A 13,740-nucleotide genomic window follows, 5' to 3' on the forward strand; every position below is an offset into this window, starting at 1 on the left:
GTGTGCATATATCCAGTTGTAAGTCAGTTTCTAGGTAGAAATAAGACCAAGTTAATGCAGATAGTATTCCATTTTTTTGTTCAATGTATTTTTTTTTTCTCATTTTTTATATATTTTTTCATTGTTATAGTTATTTTTCCCCCATTCAAAGTCTTGACATCGTATAAAATGCAATTGTGTTCATTGTCTCTGTAAATGCCTGCCCACACCATAACATTTACCATTACATTTAAGATACCTTTAAAACAATTTAGCCTCAGGACGCTTGGTATTTCTTATCCAGATAAAATGCAATTGTGTTCATTGTCTGTAGTAAATGCCTGCCCAAATAACCCCACCACCATCATGTTACACTCTGTTCACAACGTTGACATCAGCAAACTGCTCGCCCACACTAGGCATGTTTTGAGGCCTGGTTGGACGTAATGCCAAATTCTCTAAAATGAACACTATGGCGGCTTATGGTAGAGAAATGAACATTCAACTCTCTGGCAACAGCTCTGGTGGACATTCCTGCAGTCAGCATGCCAATTGCAGGTGGATGGATTATCTTGGTAAAGAAGAAATGCTCACTAACAGGGATGTAAACTAATGTGTGCACAACATTTGAAACATTTCTGGGTTATTTTATTTATACTCATGAAACATGTGACCAACACTTTACATGTTGGGTTTTATATTTTTGTTCCGTGTAGAAGACATGTGTGACTGAGGTGAAAAGTTGAAGAGTGGCAGGATTTATGTAGTACTCATTAAAATACTATCTGAAGCTGTGGCTCACTGTTCAGCCTGCTGTTTTAAAGAGCCACGCTTAAATTTGCCAGTCTCCTGCCCCCGCTGTGTGTGCGATCACAGGAAGTCATCAGCGGTAGGATAAAGATGGTGGTGTAGTTGAGGCCGGCTGAGCCCCTTAAAATGGACACAAAGAAGGCCTGTGTCCAGCCTCCATTCTCCATTACAGTCCTGGATTGTGTTCATTGGGGCATGTGACCGAAAATAGAATTTTGCAACAGAAAAAGGAAAATCAATATTTCTCATTGGACGAATTATCTTCCTGTTTCAGTCCGTGTTCTTCCGTTTGCTTCCTAATGAACATGACCCTGGCCTAGCCTGCTCATCCATTACTGCACTAAAGCTAGCTAATCGTAGCCTGGTCGCAGAGCTGTTGGTGCTGTCTTGCCAACTCCTATGGTCAATGTCATGCCAAACAACAATAGGCGTCAGCCATACGGCACAAACAGATCTGGGACCAGGCTCATCTTACCTCCAGTTTAATTCATCCAAAACACTATTCATCATCACAGTTCAGTTGAACAAAACATCATCAGAGAATTGAAAATAAAGAACGACTAACTCTTTGGATACAGTCTGGTCTCTCAGCTCTGACACGGTAGAATGGACTCGAGAGAGTGATAACAGAAAGGGAAGAAGGAGAGAGAGAGAGAGAGAGAGTGATAACAGAAAGGGAAGAAGGAGAGAGAGAGAGAGTGATAACAGAAAGGGAAGAAGGAGAGAGAGAGAGATAACAGAAAGGGAAGAAGGAGAGAGAGTGATAACAGAAAGGGAAGAGAGAGAGTGATAACAGAAAGGGAAGAAGAGAGAGAGAGAGAAAGAAGAGAGAGAGAGAGAAAGAGAAGAGAGTGATAACAGAAAGGGAAGAAGAGAGAGAGAGAGTGATAACAGAAAGAGTGATAACAGAAAGGAAGAAGGAGAGAGAGAGAGTGATAACAGAAAGGGAAGAAGGAGAAAGTGATAAACAGAAAGGAAGAAGAGAGAGAGTGATAACAGAAAGGGAAGAAGAAAGGTGATAACAGAAAGGGAAGAGAGAGAGAGAGTGATAACAGAAAGGGAAGAGAGAGAGAAGAGAGAGTGATAAACAGAAAGGGAAGAAGGAGAGAGAGTGATAACAGAAAGGGAAGAAGAGAGAGAGAGAGATGATAACAGAAAGGGAAGAAGGAGAGAGAGAGAGTGATAACAGAAAGGGAAGAAGTGATAACAGAAAGGGAGAGAGAGAGTGATAAACAGAAAGGGAAGAAGGAGAGAGTGATAACAGAAAGGGAAGAAGGAGAGAGAGAGAGTGATAACAGAAAGGGAAGAAGGAGAGAGAGAGTGATAACAGAAAGGGAAGAAGGAGAGAGAGAGTGATAACAGAAAGGGAAGAAGGAGAGAGAGAGTGATAACAGAAAGGGAAGAAGGAGAGAGAGAGAGTGATAACAGAAAGGGAAGAAGAGAGAGAGAGTGATAACAGAAAGGGAAGAAGGAGAGAGAGAGAGTGATAACAGAAAGGAAGGAGGAGAGAGAGAGAGTGATAACAGAAAGGGAAGAAGAGAGAGAGAGAGTGATAACAGAAAGAGTGATAAAGAAGGGAAGAAGGAGAGAGAGTGATAAACAGAAAGGGAAGAAGGAGAGAGAGAGATAACAGAAAGAGAGATAACAGAAAGGGAAGAGAGAGAGAGTGATAACAGAAAGGGAAGAAGGGAGAGAGAGAGTGATAACAGAAAGGGAAGAAGGGAGAGAGAGTGATAACAGAAAGAAAGGGAAGAGTGATAACAGAAAGGGAAGAGAGAGAGAGTGATAACAGAAAGGGAAGAAGGAGAGAGAGAGTGATAACAGAAAGGGAAGAAGGAGAGAGAGAGTGATAACAGAAAGGGAAGGAGAGAGAGAGAGAGTGATAACATAAAGGGAAGAAGGAGAGAGAGTGATAACAGAAAGGGAAGGAGAGAGTGATAACAGAAAGGGAAGAAGGAGAGAGAGTGATAACAGATAGGAAAGAAGAGAGTGATAAACAGAAAGGGAAGGAGAGCTAGAGGAAGGGATATGTTCTCCCCTTTGTCAGGAGCCACCAGGCAACCTTCTCTACTCAGCCATATGGGTAGGTTATGATAGGGCCCTCTTCCTCTGCTACAGTACTAAACCATCTCCTCTATCTTCCCTTACCTCTTTCTTCCCCCCAGGCTACATTAGCCTCAGTGTTCCTCAGAGCCATGAACCTTCTGACAGCAGGGAAATGATTTTCTCTCCCTGCCTCTCTCTCTTCATCCCTCTCTTTTCTAATCTGTCTCTCTCTCTAGTTCTCTTTCACTCTTCCTTTCTCTTTCTCTCTTGCACATTTCTTGGCCTTTTGTCTCCTCCTTCCTCTCACACATTTTCTCTGTCTCTCTCTCTCTGTGTTTCTATCTCTCTGTGTGATTGTCTCACTCACTTGTCTGAAGCAGAGACAAAGCTGGTCGCATTATTCTCTCACTCACTTGTCTGAAGCAGAGACAAAGCTGGTCTCATGTTTTATCTCTCTGTGTGATTGTCTCACTCACTTGTCTGAAGCAGAGACAAAGCTGGTCGCATTATTCTCTCACTCACTTGTCTGAAGCAGAGACAAAGCTGGTCTCATTATTATCTCTGTGTGTTTCTCTCCCTCACTTGTCTGAAACAGAGACAAAGCTAGTCTCATTATTCTCTCTCTCTCTGTGTGTTTCTCTCCCTCACTTGTCTGAAACAGAGACAAAGCTAGTCTCATTATTCTCTCTCTCTCTCTGTGTTTCTCTCCCTCACTTGTCTGAAACAGAGACAAAGCTAGTCTCATTATTCTCTCTCTCTCTGTGTTTCTCTCCCTCACTTGTCTGAAACAGAGACAAAGCTAGTCTCATTATTCTCTCTCTCTGTGTGTTTCTCTCCCTCACTTGTCTGAAACAGAGACAAAGCTAGTCTCATTATTCCCTCTCTCTGTGTGTTTCTCTCCCTCACTTGTGTCTGAAACAGAGACAAAGCTAGTCTCATTATTTCTCTCTCTCTGTGTGTTTCTCTCCCTCACTTGTGTCTGAAACAGAGACAAAGCTAGTCTCATTATTCTCTCTCTCTGTGTGTTTCTCTGACGTTATCTTGTCTCCAGAGCCACACTCTGTTCATGTCTCTCCAGGTGTCTGAATTCTCAGAGCAGGAGCTCTGATCTAGGATCAGGTCCTCTGCTGTTCATATCATCTTGTTCATTATGCCTCTCCTCCTCTAATCTCATGACTCTGGTTCCTCTTATGGTTTCTTCCTACCTAGGGACTGTTTCCTTGTCACTACTGTCTCTCTGATCACTCTTTAGGCTCCAGCTGTTGTCAATCACTGTGACATGTGTTTGTAGAAAGTGCTGGATTGATTAATTGATTGATGGATTGATTCCCTAGGTATTGGCGGTCTCGAGGAGTATGTGTTGAAGTCTGCGACCCTCTCCACCTCCCCTGCCCTCCCCCCTTTCATCCCCCTCAACTTCGAAGCTACGCCCATCGTACGAGTGGCCATCGAACCCAAACACCCAAGTAAGTGTCAAACACACACGGTTACACACAAACACACTTACATTGTGAATTTGTTGAGGTTGTTGCCTGTCAGTGATGTTTTTGTTGTCTGTCATCTGAGGTAAGATGCTAATGTTGAGAAGCTAACGTTCCTTCAGCCAGCCATTCTGTCATCCAACCAGCTATTCAACCAGTCAGTCAGCCAGTCAGCTGGTCCACAGATAGTCAGACATTCCTGCAGCTCTTCCGTGGTATTCGTTAGTATTATAGCTGAGGGCAACATTTGCCTCATATGGAGGGAGTTAGTCAGCTAGCAGTCAGTCAGTTAGTTAGCTAGTCTTAGAAAGATGGCTGGTATTTTAGTTTCAGGATAACTATTTTGGGAAGCTTCAAATAGTGTTTGTTTGTTTTCTTTTAAGTAGTTGCACTTAGTAGTTGAGCTGACCTGTAACCCTGAAAATTCAAACCCGTCCTGGGTTATGTTCATCAGGGACTCATCAGAAAGTGTTTGAAAATGTTTTGCGACAGAAAATGAAAATGAGCATTTAATTCTGGATAAATCCAAGTAGTCCCTCCCTATTTTGTGATTTCTTCAGTTTGATGCCTAATGAACATGACCCAGGTAACGTCAGTCTAAGGTTTCTTAATGAAAGACAAATGTATGTTTGAATCCAGGGTGTATTATGTGCAGTAGGGCTCATACATGGAAATTATTCATGCTTAGTCTACTAAGAAGTACTTTTCTACAATCGTGTGTGTGTGTGTGTCAAGGTGAGATGCCTAAGCTGGTACGGGGTATGAGGCTGTTGAACCAGGCTGACCCGTGTGCTGAGGTTCTGATCCAGGAGACAGGAGAACACGTACTGGTCACGGCCGGAGAGGTCCACCTGCAACGCTGTCTGGACGACCTCCGAGAGAGGTGAGCCTCTTGTTTTCCTCTTTTGATTGACGAGTTTGACGGTTTATTTCTACAGTTGGAAACAGAGAGGGAGAAACAGTAGGAAGGTTGGACGCAGGGATTGAACCCCGGTCTCCGTTGGAGAGAAGTATATTATGAGACTGAAGCCGGGAGCGTCATCACTTAAACATGAGCTCTGCACAGAGAGGTCTGTCAGTCAGTCTTTATGGCTGTATCTATCTATCTTTGTCTGTCTGTGATTTGAAATCTAGTCAATAGTAGTGACATTTTGACCAGACGCCCTGTAACAGAGTGTAGATGAGCAGCAGACGGCTCAGTATGAGATGACTCAGCTTTTACACCGTCTGGCCCAGTCTCACACACTGATGATTGACATGATGAATCTGTGTGTGTGTGTAATGTTTCTGACTGAGAGTGGGTGTCTCTCTCTATAAAAAGTCATGTGTGATTATTGACTGGAGATGCTGTCTTTAGATGTCTCTTCTCCACTCTGATCATGTCATATTAGGAGAGATGGTGAGAGAGAGAGGAGGGGTTTAAAGAGTTCCGTACAGAGATGTTAAATACAGCTCATTTCATTTGCATCCTAAGACCAGTTGCCCTCCACCCCTGCCATAAACTAAACTCTCACCAGCCTCCCTCTGATGTTGAGGGATCAGGTCCTATGTATAGCTATTCATAATCAATACCTAAAGCTGTTGTAAGACCACCCACACATGTGAATGTAGCATTTATCAGTCCAGTCCTGCTAAGATCCTGTATTATCTATGTGTATAGTACATAAAGAAATCAGCATGTGTATCGTTGGAGGTGTGAGGTGGGGAGATGTGTGAACACATCAAAATAGATATTTCACAGCTTTATTTCAAATGGAGTTTTCATAACCCCATAAATCAAAGATTTCCATATGCTTTGATACTTTGAAAGTGATACAAAGTACAGTGGAGTTTAGGCCTGTGTCCCAAATGACATGCAGTGTGTTGCAGTGGGACAAATGTGCAGGCCTCAATCCTAAATATAGATGTATATAGATGTTCAGGTGCATTATCTCTTTAACATACATTAGTATGTCCAGATAAATCTTTGGGAGATTATTGAAATCATGAGGGAATTGGGATTTCTGGGAAACTTGGGAATTTAATAACTGGAATTTTACATTGCTAAATGGTGAATATCCAATGTCCTAAAGCATTAATTCCCCAGAAGAATGAATGGGAATTAGAGATGACATGTCCTTCGGGGTAACCTTGGTACTAACTAAATCTGCATCTATCTGCATACGTTGTCCTTGTCACTCAGTTCATCTGTATAACTTATCAATGTAGAAGACAGAGTATTGATGAGAGGACCTTTCCTTCAGCCAATCAGTCAAACTGGTAATCCTCCCACAACAGAATGATCGATGGCTACATTGGTTAACACGTTATTGATTGGGCCAAGGACACAGAAAGTTAGGGAAACGGTCAACATGTAGTTTATCAACATTGGACTACACTAAAACATCATTTTCATGTTTCAATGAACTTACTCTCAGTACAACCTTTGGAGGAATCGAAGTTATCAATTATATTACAGCATTACACAGGCACACACACACACGCACACACACACACACACACACACATTCATTTCCTAACTAACGTTCTTATAAGGTCAACATGATTGTTGCTAACTCAAACACACTGAGCAGATTTATAAAGAGTCTCAGGGATCTTTACAGCTTTCCCCCTGGAAGATAACACAGGGTGATTTAGAAACAGTCCTAAACCAGCCGGGATGACAGGGCATCCAGGGACTGGATCCCATCTAGTAAGTGTAATTCTATGTTTACAAATAGTCCAGGCCAGCCTGATTAGGTCACCCAGGCAGGTGAAACACTAGAATTACCTTGTATTCTCCTGTTTGGGGAATAACAGTCCTAAACCAGCCGGAATGACAGGGCATTCAGGGACTGGATCCCATCTAGTAAGTGTAATTCTATGTTTACAAATAGTCCAGGCCAGCCTGATTAGGTCACCCAGGCAGGTGAAACACTAGAATTACCTTGTATTCTCCTGTTTGGGGAATAACAGTCCTAAACCAGCCGGAATGACAGGGCATTCAGGGACTGGATCCCATCTAGTAAGTGTAATTCTATGTTTACAAATAGTCCAGGCCAGCCTGATTAGGTCACCCAGGCAGGTGAAACACTAGAATTACCTTGTATTCTCCTGTTTGGGGAATAACAGTCCTAAACCAGCCGGAATGACAGGGCATTCAGGGACTGGATCCCATCTAGTAAGTGTAATTCTATGTTTACAAATAGTCCAGGCCAGCCTGATTAGGTCACCCAGGCAGGTGAAACACTAGAATTACCTTGTATTCTCCTGTTTGGGGAATAACAGTCCTAAACCAGCCGGAATGACAGGGCATCCAGGGACTGGATCCCATCTAGTGTAATTCTATGTTTACAAATAGTCCAGGCCAGCCTGATTAGGTCACCCAGGCAGGTGAAACACTAGAATTACCTTGTATTCTCCTGTTTGGGGAATAACAGTCCTAAACCAGCCGGAATGACAGGGCATCCAGGGACTGGATCCCATCTAGTAAGTGTAATTCTATGTTTACAAATAGTCCAGGCCAGCCTGATTAGGTCACCCAGGCAGGTGAAACACTAGAATTACCTTGTATTCTCCTGTTTGGGGAATAACAGTCCTAAACCAGCCGGAATGACAGGGCATCCAGGGACTGGATCCCATCTAGTAAGTGTAATTCTATGTTTACAAATAGTCCAGGCCAGCCTGATTAGGTCACCCAGGCAGGTGAAACACTAGAATTACCTTGTATTCTCCTGTTTGGGGAATAACAGTCCCAGCCGTAGAGAGAGAACCATTTTTGTCTTTGTGTTCTATCTCTGTGGTCCCCACTGCATTTAATCAGGGGATGACTGCAATTCTTCTTCTATGTTTGAAAATATGCCAGTCAGTCAGCTAGTCGGGCAAAGAGCAGGGCAGGACAGAGGAAGGGGAACCGTGTTGGCTGTGAATGCCGACTGACCCCGTTGTGACACAACAACACACACAAGCAGACTGGCCCGTGGCCATTCACTCTCTAGCTCAGTAGGAGGTCAAACCCGTTTTAGCCACTCATGTGGCACATGGGACTGTGACGTCACATCGTCAGGATTCTGAAGCCGAAACAGCGCCAGGGTTGTCTCGCTGCCCTGGAAAGTGGGTCATCTGATCCTGAGTTAAAGCTGGGGTGAACCAGGCAAACTTTTTTATTTCTGCTCACTAATGCACACACACACAAGACACAGCTTTTTTCATGTGAATTTTCTGTACTTTTGGGTGTAAAAATGTATTCCCATTCAAAATCCAATTTTCCCTAACCCTTACACCTAAAAAGTCCTGAAAAATAAAATAATATCTTACCTTGTCAGGACATTCTGGTCCTGATAATGTAGGCAACATGTACACACAAAAACACACATTCAGACACACAAAACCACACACTACACACAAACGCAGCCATAGTTACAGTGGCTCCAAATCACCTCTAGATTATAATGCCGCAGCAATAAAACAATTTCCTGTATGCACAGTTATGGTTTTCCAACTCACAATGCATTGGAGAAATGTCCAAATGATTAGAAGAAGAGGGTTCCTAAACGAGTTAGAAGAAGAGGGTTCCTAAACGAGTTAGAAGAAGAGGGTTCCTAAACGAGTTAGAAGAAGAGGGTTCCTAAACGAGTTAGAAGAAGAGGGTTCCTAAACGAGGCTGTAAATCAAGTGTTCAGGATGGAGACTCATAGGCTGCGTCTCAGCTGACACCAACAGTGTTCAGGATGGAGACTCATAGGCTGCGTCTCAGCTGACACCAACAGTGTTCAGGATGGAGACTCATAGGCTGCGTCTCAGCTGACACCAACAGTGTTCAGGATGGAGACTCATAGGCTGCGTCTCAGCTGACACCAACAGTGTTCAGGATGGAAACTCATAGGCTGCGTCTCAGCTGACACCAACAGTGTTCAGGATAGAGACTCATAGGCTGCGTCTCAGCTGACACCAACAGTGTTCAGGATGGAGACTCATAGGCTGCGTCTCAGCTGACACCAACAGTGTTCAGGATGGAGACTCATAGGCTGCGTCTCAGCTGACACCAACAGTGTTCAGGATGGAGACTCATAGGCTGCGTCTCAGCTGACACCAACAGTGTTCAGGATGGAGACTCATAGGCTGCGTCTCAGCTGACACCAACAGTGTTCAGGATGGAGACTCATAGGCTGCGTCTCAGCTGACACCAACAGTGTTCAGGATGGAAACTCATAGGCTGCGTCTCAGCTGACACCATGTTCCCCAAGTGCACTACTTTTGTACAGGAGCAGCTATGGGCCGTTCTGGCTCAGACTCGATTACTTACTTTTGACCAGGGCCCATAGGTGGTCATCTGGGGGACACCAATATCTTCAACGCCGTGTGAGTTAGTGATAAAAATAATGAATGTCCTCAACTCTTTGATTTATTCAAGACACACAAACAGACAACTAGTACGTCCCAAATTTGACTCTATTCCCCATGTAGTGCACGACTTTTGCCCAGGGACAAGGTAGTAATCCACTACACATGGAATAGGGTGATCTTCATCAGGTCAAGTTGGTCTGGTTATTTATTAGTTTTGTTTCTGTCTAGCACCGGATTACTGGGTGTGTGTATTTCTCCTCTCCCACTGAATAAGTCATATCTCCCTGCTTGATTACTGGGTGTGTGTATTTCTCCCACTGAATAAGTCATATCTCCCTGCTTGATTACTGGATGTGTGTATTTCTCCCACTGAATAAGTCATATCTCCCTGCTTGATTACTGGGTGTGTGTATTTCTCCCACTGAATAAGTCATATCTCCCTGCTTGATTACTGGGTGTGTGTATTTCTCCCACTGAATAAGTCATATCTCCCTGCTTGATTACTGGGTGTGTGTATTTCTCCTCTCCCACTGAATAAGTCATATCTCCCTGCTTGATTACTGGGTGTGTGTATTTCTCCTCTCCCACTGAATAAGTCATATCTCCCTGCTTGATTACTGGGTGTGTGTATTTCTCCTCTCCCACTGAATAAGTCATATCTCCCTGATTACTTGATTACTGAATAAGTCATATCTCCCTGCTTGGTGTGTGTATTTCTCCCACTGAATAAGTCGTATCTCCCTGCTTGATTACTGGATGTGTGTATTTCTCCTCTCCCACTGAATAAGTCATATCTCCCTGCTTGATTACTGGGTGTGTGTATTTCTCCTCTCCCACTGAATAAGTCATATCTCCCTGCTTGATTACTGGATGTGTGTATTTCTCCTCTCCCACTGAATAAGTCAGTCATATCTCCCTGCTTGATTACTGGGTGTGTGTATTTCTACTCTCCCACTGAATAAGTCATATCTCCCTGCTTGAGGAGTTGACAATGTTTAGCTAAATTAGTAATAAGTCTGGAAGCATCGTTCAGAGTGCGTCTGCTCTGTTGGAAGAACACATTCTAATCCAAATGGCATCCTATTCCCTTCATAGTGCACTCCTTTTGACCAGGACCCTTTTGGTATTTTATTAGGATCCCCATTAACTGTTGCAAAAGCAGCAGCTACTCTTCCTGGGGTCCACACAAAACATGACATCATACAGAACATTAAATAGACCAGAACAGCTAGAGGATTTCTCTCTCCCACTGAATACATCCATTTAGAGCTCTGGTCTAAATAAGTCATATCTAGGATTACTGGGGTGCCATTTGGGATAAGTCATATCTCCAAGTCTTAGTGAGATTTAAAGAATTACAACTCTCCCACTGAATAAGTCACCCTTGATTACAGCACCCAGAATAAGTCATATCCCCATCTTCAAACAACCACACAGTCTGCTGTCTACATTGGATTCACTGAATAAGTCATATCTCCTGCTTGATTACTGGAGATGCTTCTACTAAACATCAGTGATTAGAGGAAGGTGAGATTTCTCTCTCCGAGAGAAAGAGGGAGGAATGGAGATTAGAGGGAGGAATGAATAAGAGATCTCCCTGCTTGATTACTGGTGTGTGTATTTCTCCTCTCCCACTGAGAGTCAAAGAGGGAGGAATGGGAGAGAGAGGGAGAGAATGGAGAGAGATATCTCCCTGCTTGACTGGGTGGGAGACTGAATAAGGGAGGAATGGAGAGGGAGGAATGGAGATTTCTCCCACTGAATAAGAGAGAGGGAGAGAAAGAGGGAGGAATGGGAGAGAGATTTCTCCTCTCCCACTGAATAAGGAGGAATCCCTGCTTGATTACTGGGAGTGAGAGGGACTGAATGGCTGAATAAGAGATTACTGGGTGTGTGACTGGGAGAGAAAGTGGGAGGAATGGAGAAAAGAGGGAGGAATGGAGAGAAAGAGGGAGGAATGCTTGATTAAAGAGGGAGGAATGGAGAGAAAGAGGGAGGAATGGAGAGAGAGAGGGAGAAAAGGAATGCTTGATTACTGAGTGGGAGATTTCTCCCACTGAAAGAGGGAGCTTGAATGGGAGAGAGAGGGACTGAAAGAGGGAGGAATGGAAAGAGAGTGGGAGAGAAAGAGGGAGGAATGGAGAGAGAGAGTGAGGAATGGAGAGCTTGATTACTGGATGAGAGAGGGAGGAATGGAGCTTGATTACTGGGAGGAATGGAGAGAGATTATTTCTCCTCTCCCACTGAATAAGTCATATCTCCCTGCTTGATTACTGGGGAATGAGAGAGAGAGGGAGGAATAAGTCAGTCATAGCTTGAGAGGGGAGGAATGGATATCTCCCTGCTTGATTACTGGGAGGAATGGATCTCCCACTTGATTAGGGGGAGGAATGGTCAGTCATAGCTTGATTAGGGAGGAATGGAGAGATTAGAGGGAGGAATGGAGATTACTGGGGGGAGGAATGGAGAGCTTGATTAGGGATGAATGGAGATAAGAGGGAGGAATGGAGAGAGAGAGAGGGAGGAATGCTTGAGAGAGAGGGGGAGGAATAAGAGAGAGATTACTGGAGGAATGAATAAGGAGAGAGATTAGGGAGGAATGGAGATATCTCTCTGCTTGATTAGGGAGGAATGGTCAGAGCTTGATTACTGGGGAGGAATGAATAAGTCATAGAGAGAGGGAGGAATGAATAAGAGATCTCCTGCTTGATTAGGGAGGAATGAATAAGAGCTTGATTACTGGGGAGGAATGAGAGAGAGAGAGTGAGGAATTGATTACTGGGTGTGGACTGAGAGAGAGGGAGGAATGAGAGCTTGATTACTGGGAGGAATGGAATAAGATCTCCCTGCTTGATTAGAGAGGGATTTCTCCTCTCCCAGAAAAGTCATATCTCCCTGGAGCAATGGGAGAGAGAGGGAGGAATGGTATTTCTCCCACTGAATAAGTCATATCTCCCTGCTTGATTACTGGGTGTGTGTATTTCTCCTCTCCCACTGGAATCACACTGAATAAGGGAGGAATGGCTTGATTAGAGAGGGAGGAATGAAGAGAGATATCTCCCTGGGAGGAATGGAGAGAGAGAGAGGGAGGAATGGAGAGAGAGAGGGAGGAATGGAGAGAGAGAGGGAGGAATGGAGAGAGTGGAGAGGATGACTTGTTTTCTGCCCTGTTTTTGTATGGACTGACTCTAACTGGATTGTGTGTGTGTGTGTGTGTGTGTGTGTGTGTGTGTGTGTGTGTGTGTGTGTGTGTGTGTGTGTGTGTGTGTGTGTGTGTGTGTGTGTGTGTGTGTGTGTGTGAAAGAGAGCACGCATGCGTGTGTGAGAGAGAGCGTGCCTGTTTATAACGTCACACGCTGGGTAACGAGATGAGCTGGTTCTGGTAGTGTGGACGGAAGTCGTGACGTCTCTCAGTACAAACACTGACACACACACACACACACAGACAGTTTAGGATGAACCCACAAACAGGGATTGCCTGTTTGGGTCAATAAACTTTGACAGTACTTGGCTGTTGGTCTTGGCAGTCGGAGAGATACATCACCTCTTCTTTCTCCACAGGTAGTGACAGACAGTGTCCCAAATGGAACCATTTTCCCGATGTAATGCACTTCTTTTGACCAGAGCTTTATGGGCCCTGGTCTAAAGTAGTGCACTACAGGAATAGGGTGCCATTTGGGAAGCACACTTATTTTCTTATCCTAAAGTGACCCTCTCTGTATCCCATTCAGCAGTGATAACCTAATAACGTCATTTTATGGGAGAACCAGACCTGAAACTTGGCCTCACCAGCACAGGGTTGTGTTCATTAGGCAGAAAATGGAGGTACAGATCTAGGATCAGCTTCCCCTAACCCAATCCTAACCTTAACCATTAGTGGGGGGAAAAGATTAGCGTTTAGGTGCAAGTTCACCCCCCACTTAATGTAACATTCTTGTTTGTTTTTTTAATCTATATTTTTAAATCATTTTAATCATTTAGCAGACGTTATCTAGAGTGACTTACAGGAGCAATGACGGTTTAGTACCTTGCTCAAGGGCACATCAACAGATTATTTTCACCTTGGGGATTCGAACCAGCAACCTTTCCTTTCCTCAGA

The 13,740-nt window shown here is 44.0% G+C and overlaps 1 protein-coding gene across 1 annotated transcript in view; it reads left to right on the forward strand.

Moving 5' to 3' along the window:
* Positions 1-13,740, forward strand: part of efl1 (elongation factor like GTPase 1) — a 79,463-nt gene that overhangs the window by 59,699 nt on the left and 6,024 nt on the right. Inside the window, exons 16-17 of the mRNA XM_065012220.1 lie at positions 4,170-4,301; positions 5,052-5,199. Of these exons, the coding sequence (XP_064868292.1) occupies positions 4,170-4,301; positions 5,052-5,199 (280 nt within the window). The remainder of the gene's footprint in view (positions 1-4,169; positions 4,302-5,051; positions 5,200-13,740) is intronic.

This window comes from Oncorhynchus nerka, linkage group LG27 (genome assembly GCF_034236695.1).
Source record: "Oncorhynchus nerka isolate Pitt River linkage group LG27, Oner_Uvic_2.0, whole genome shotgun sequence".
Taxonomy (NCBI): Eukaryota; Metazoa; Chordata; class Actinopteri; order Salmoniformes; family Salmonidae; genus Oncorhynchus; species Oncorhynchus nerka.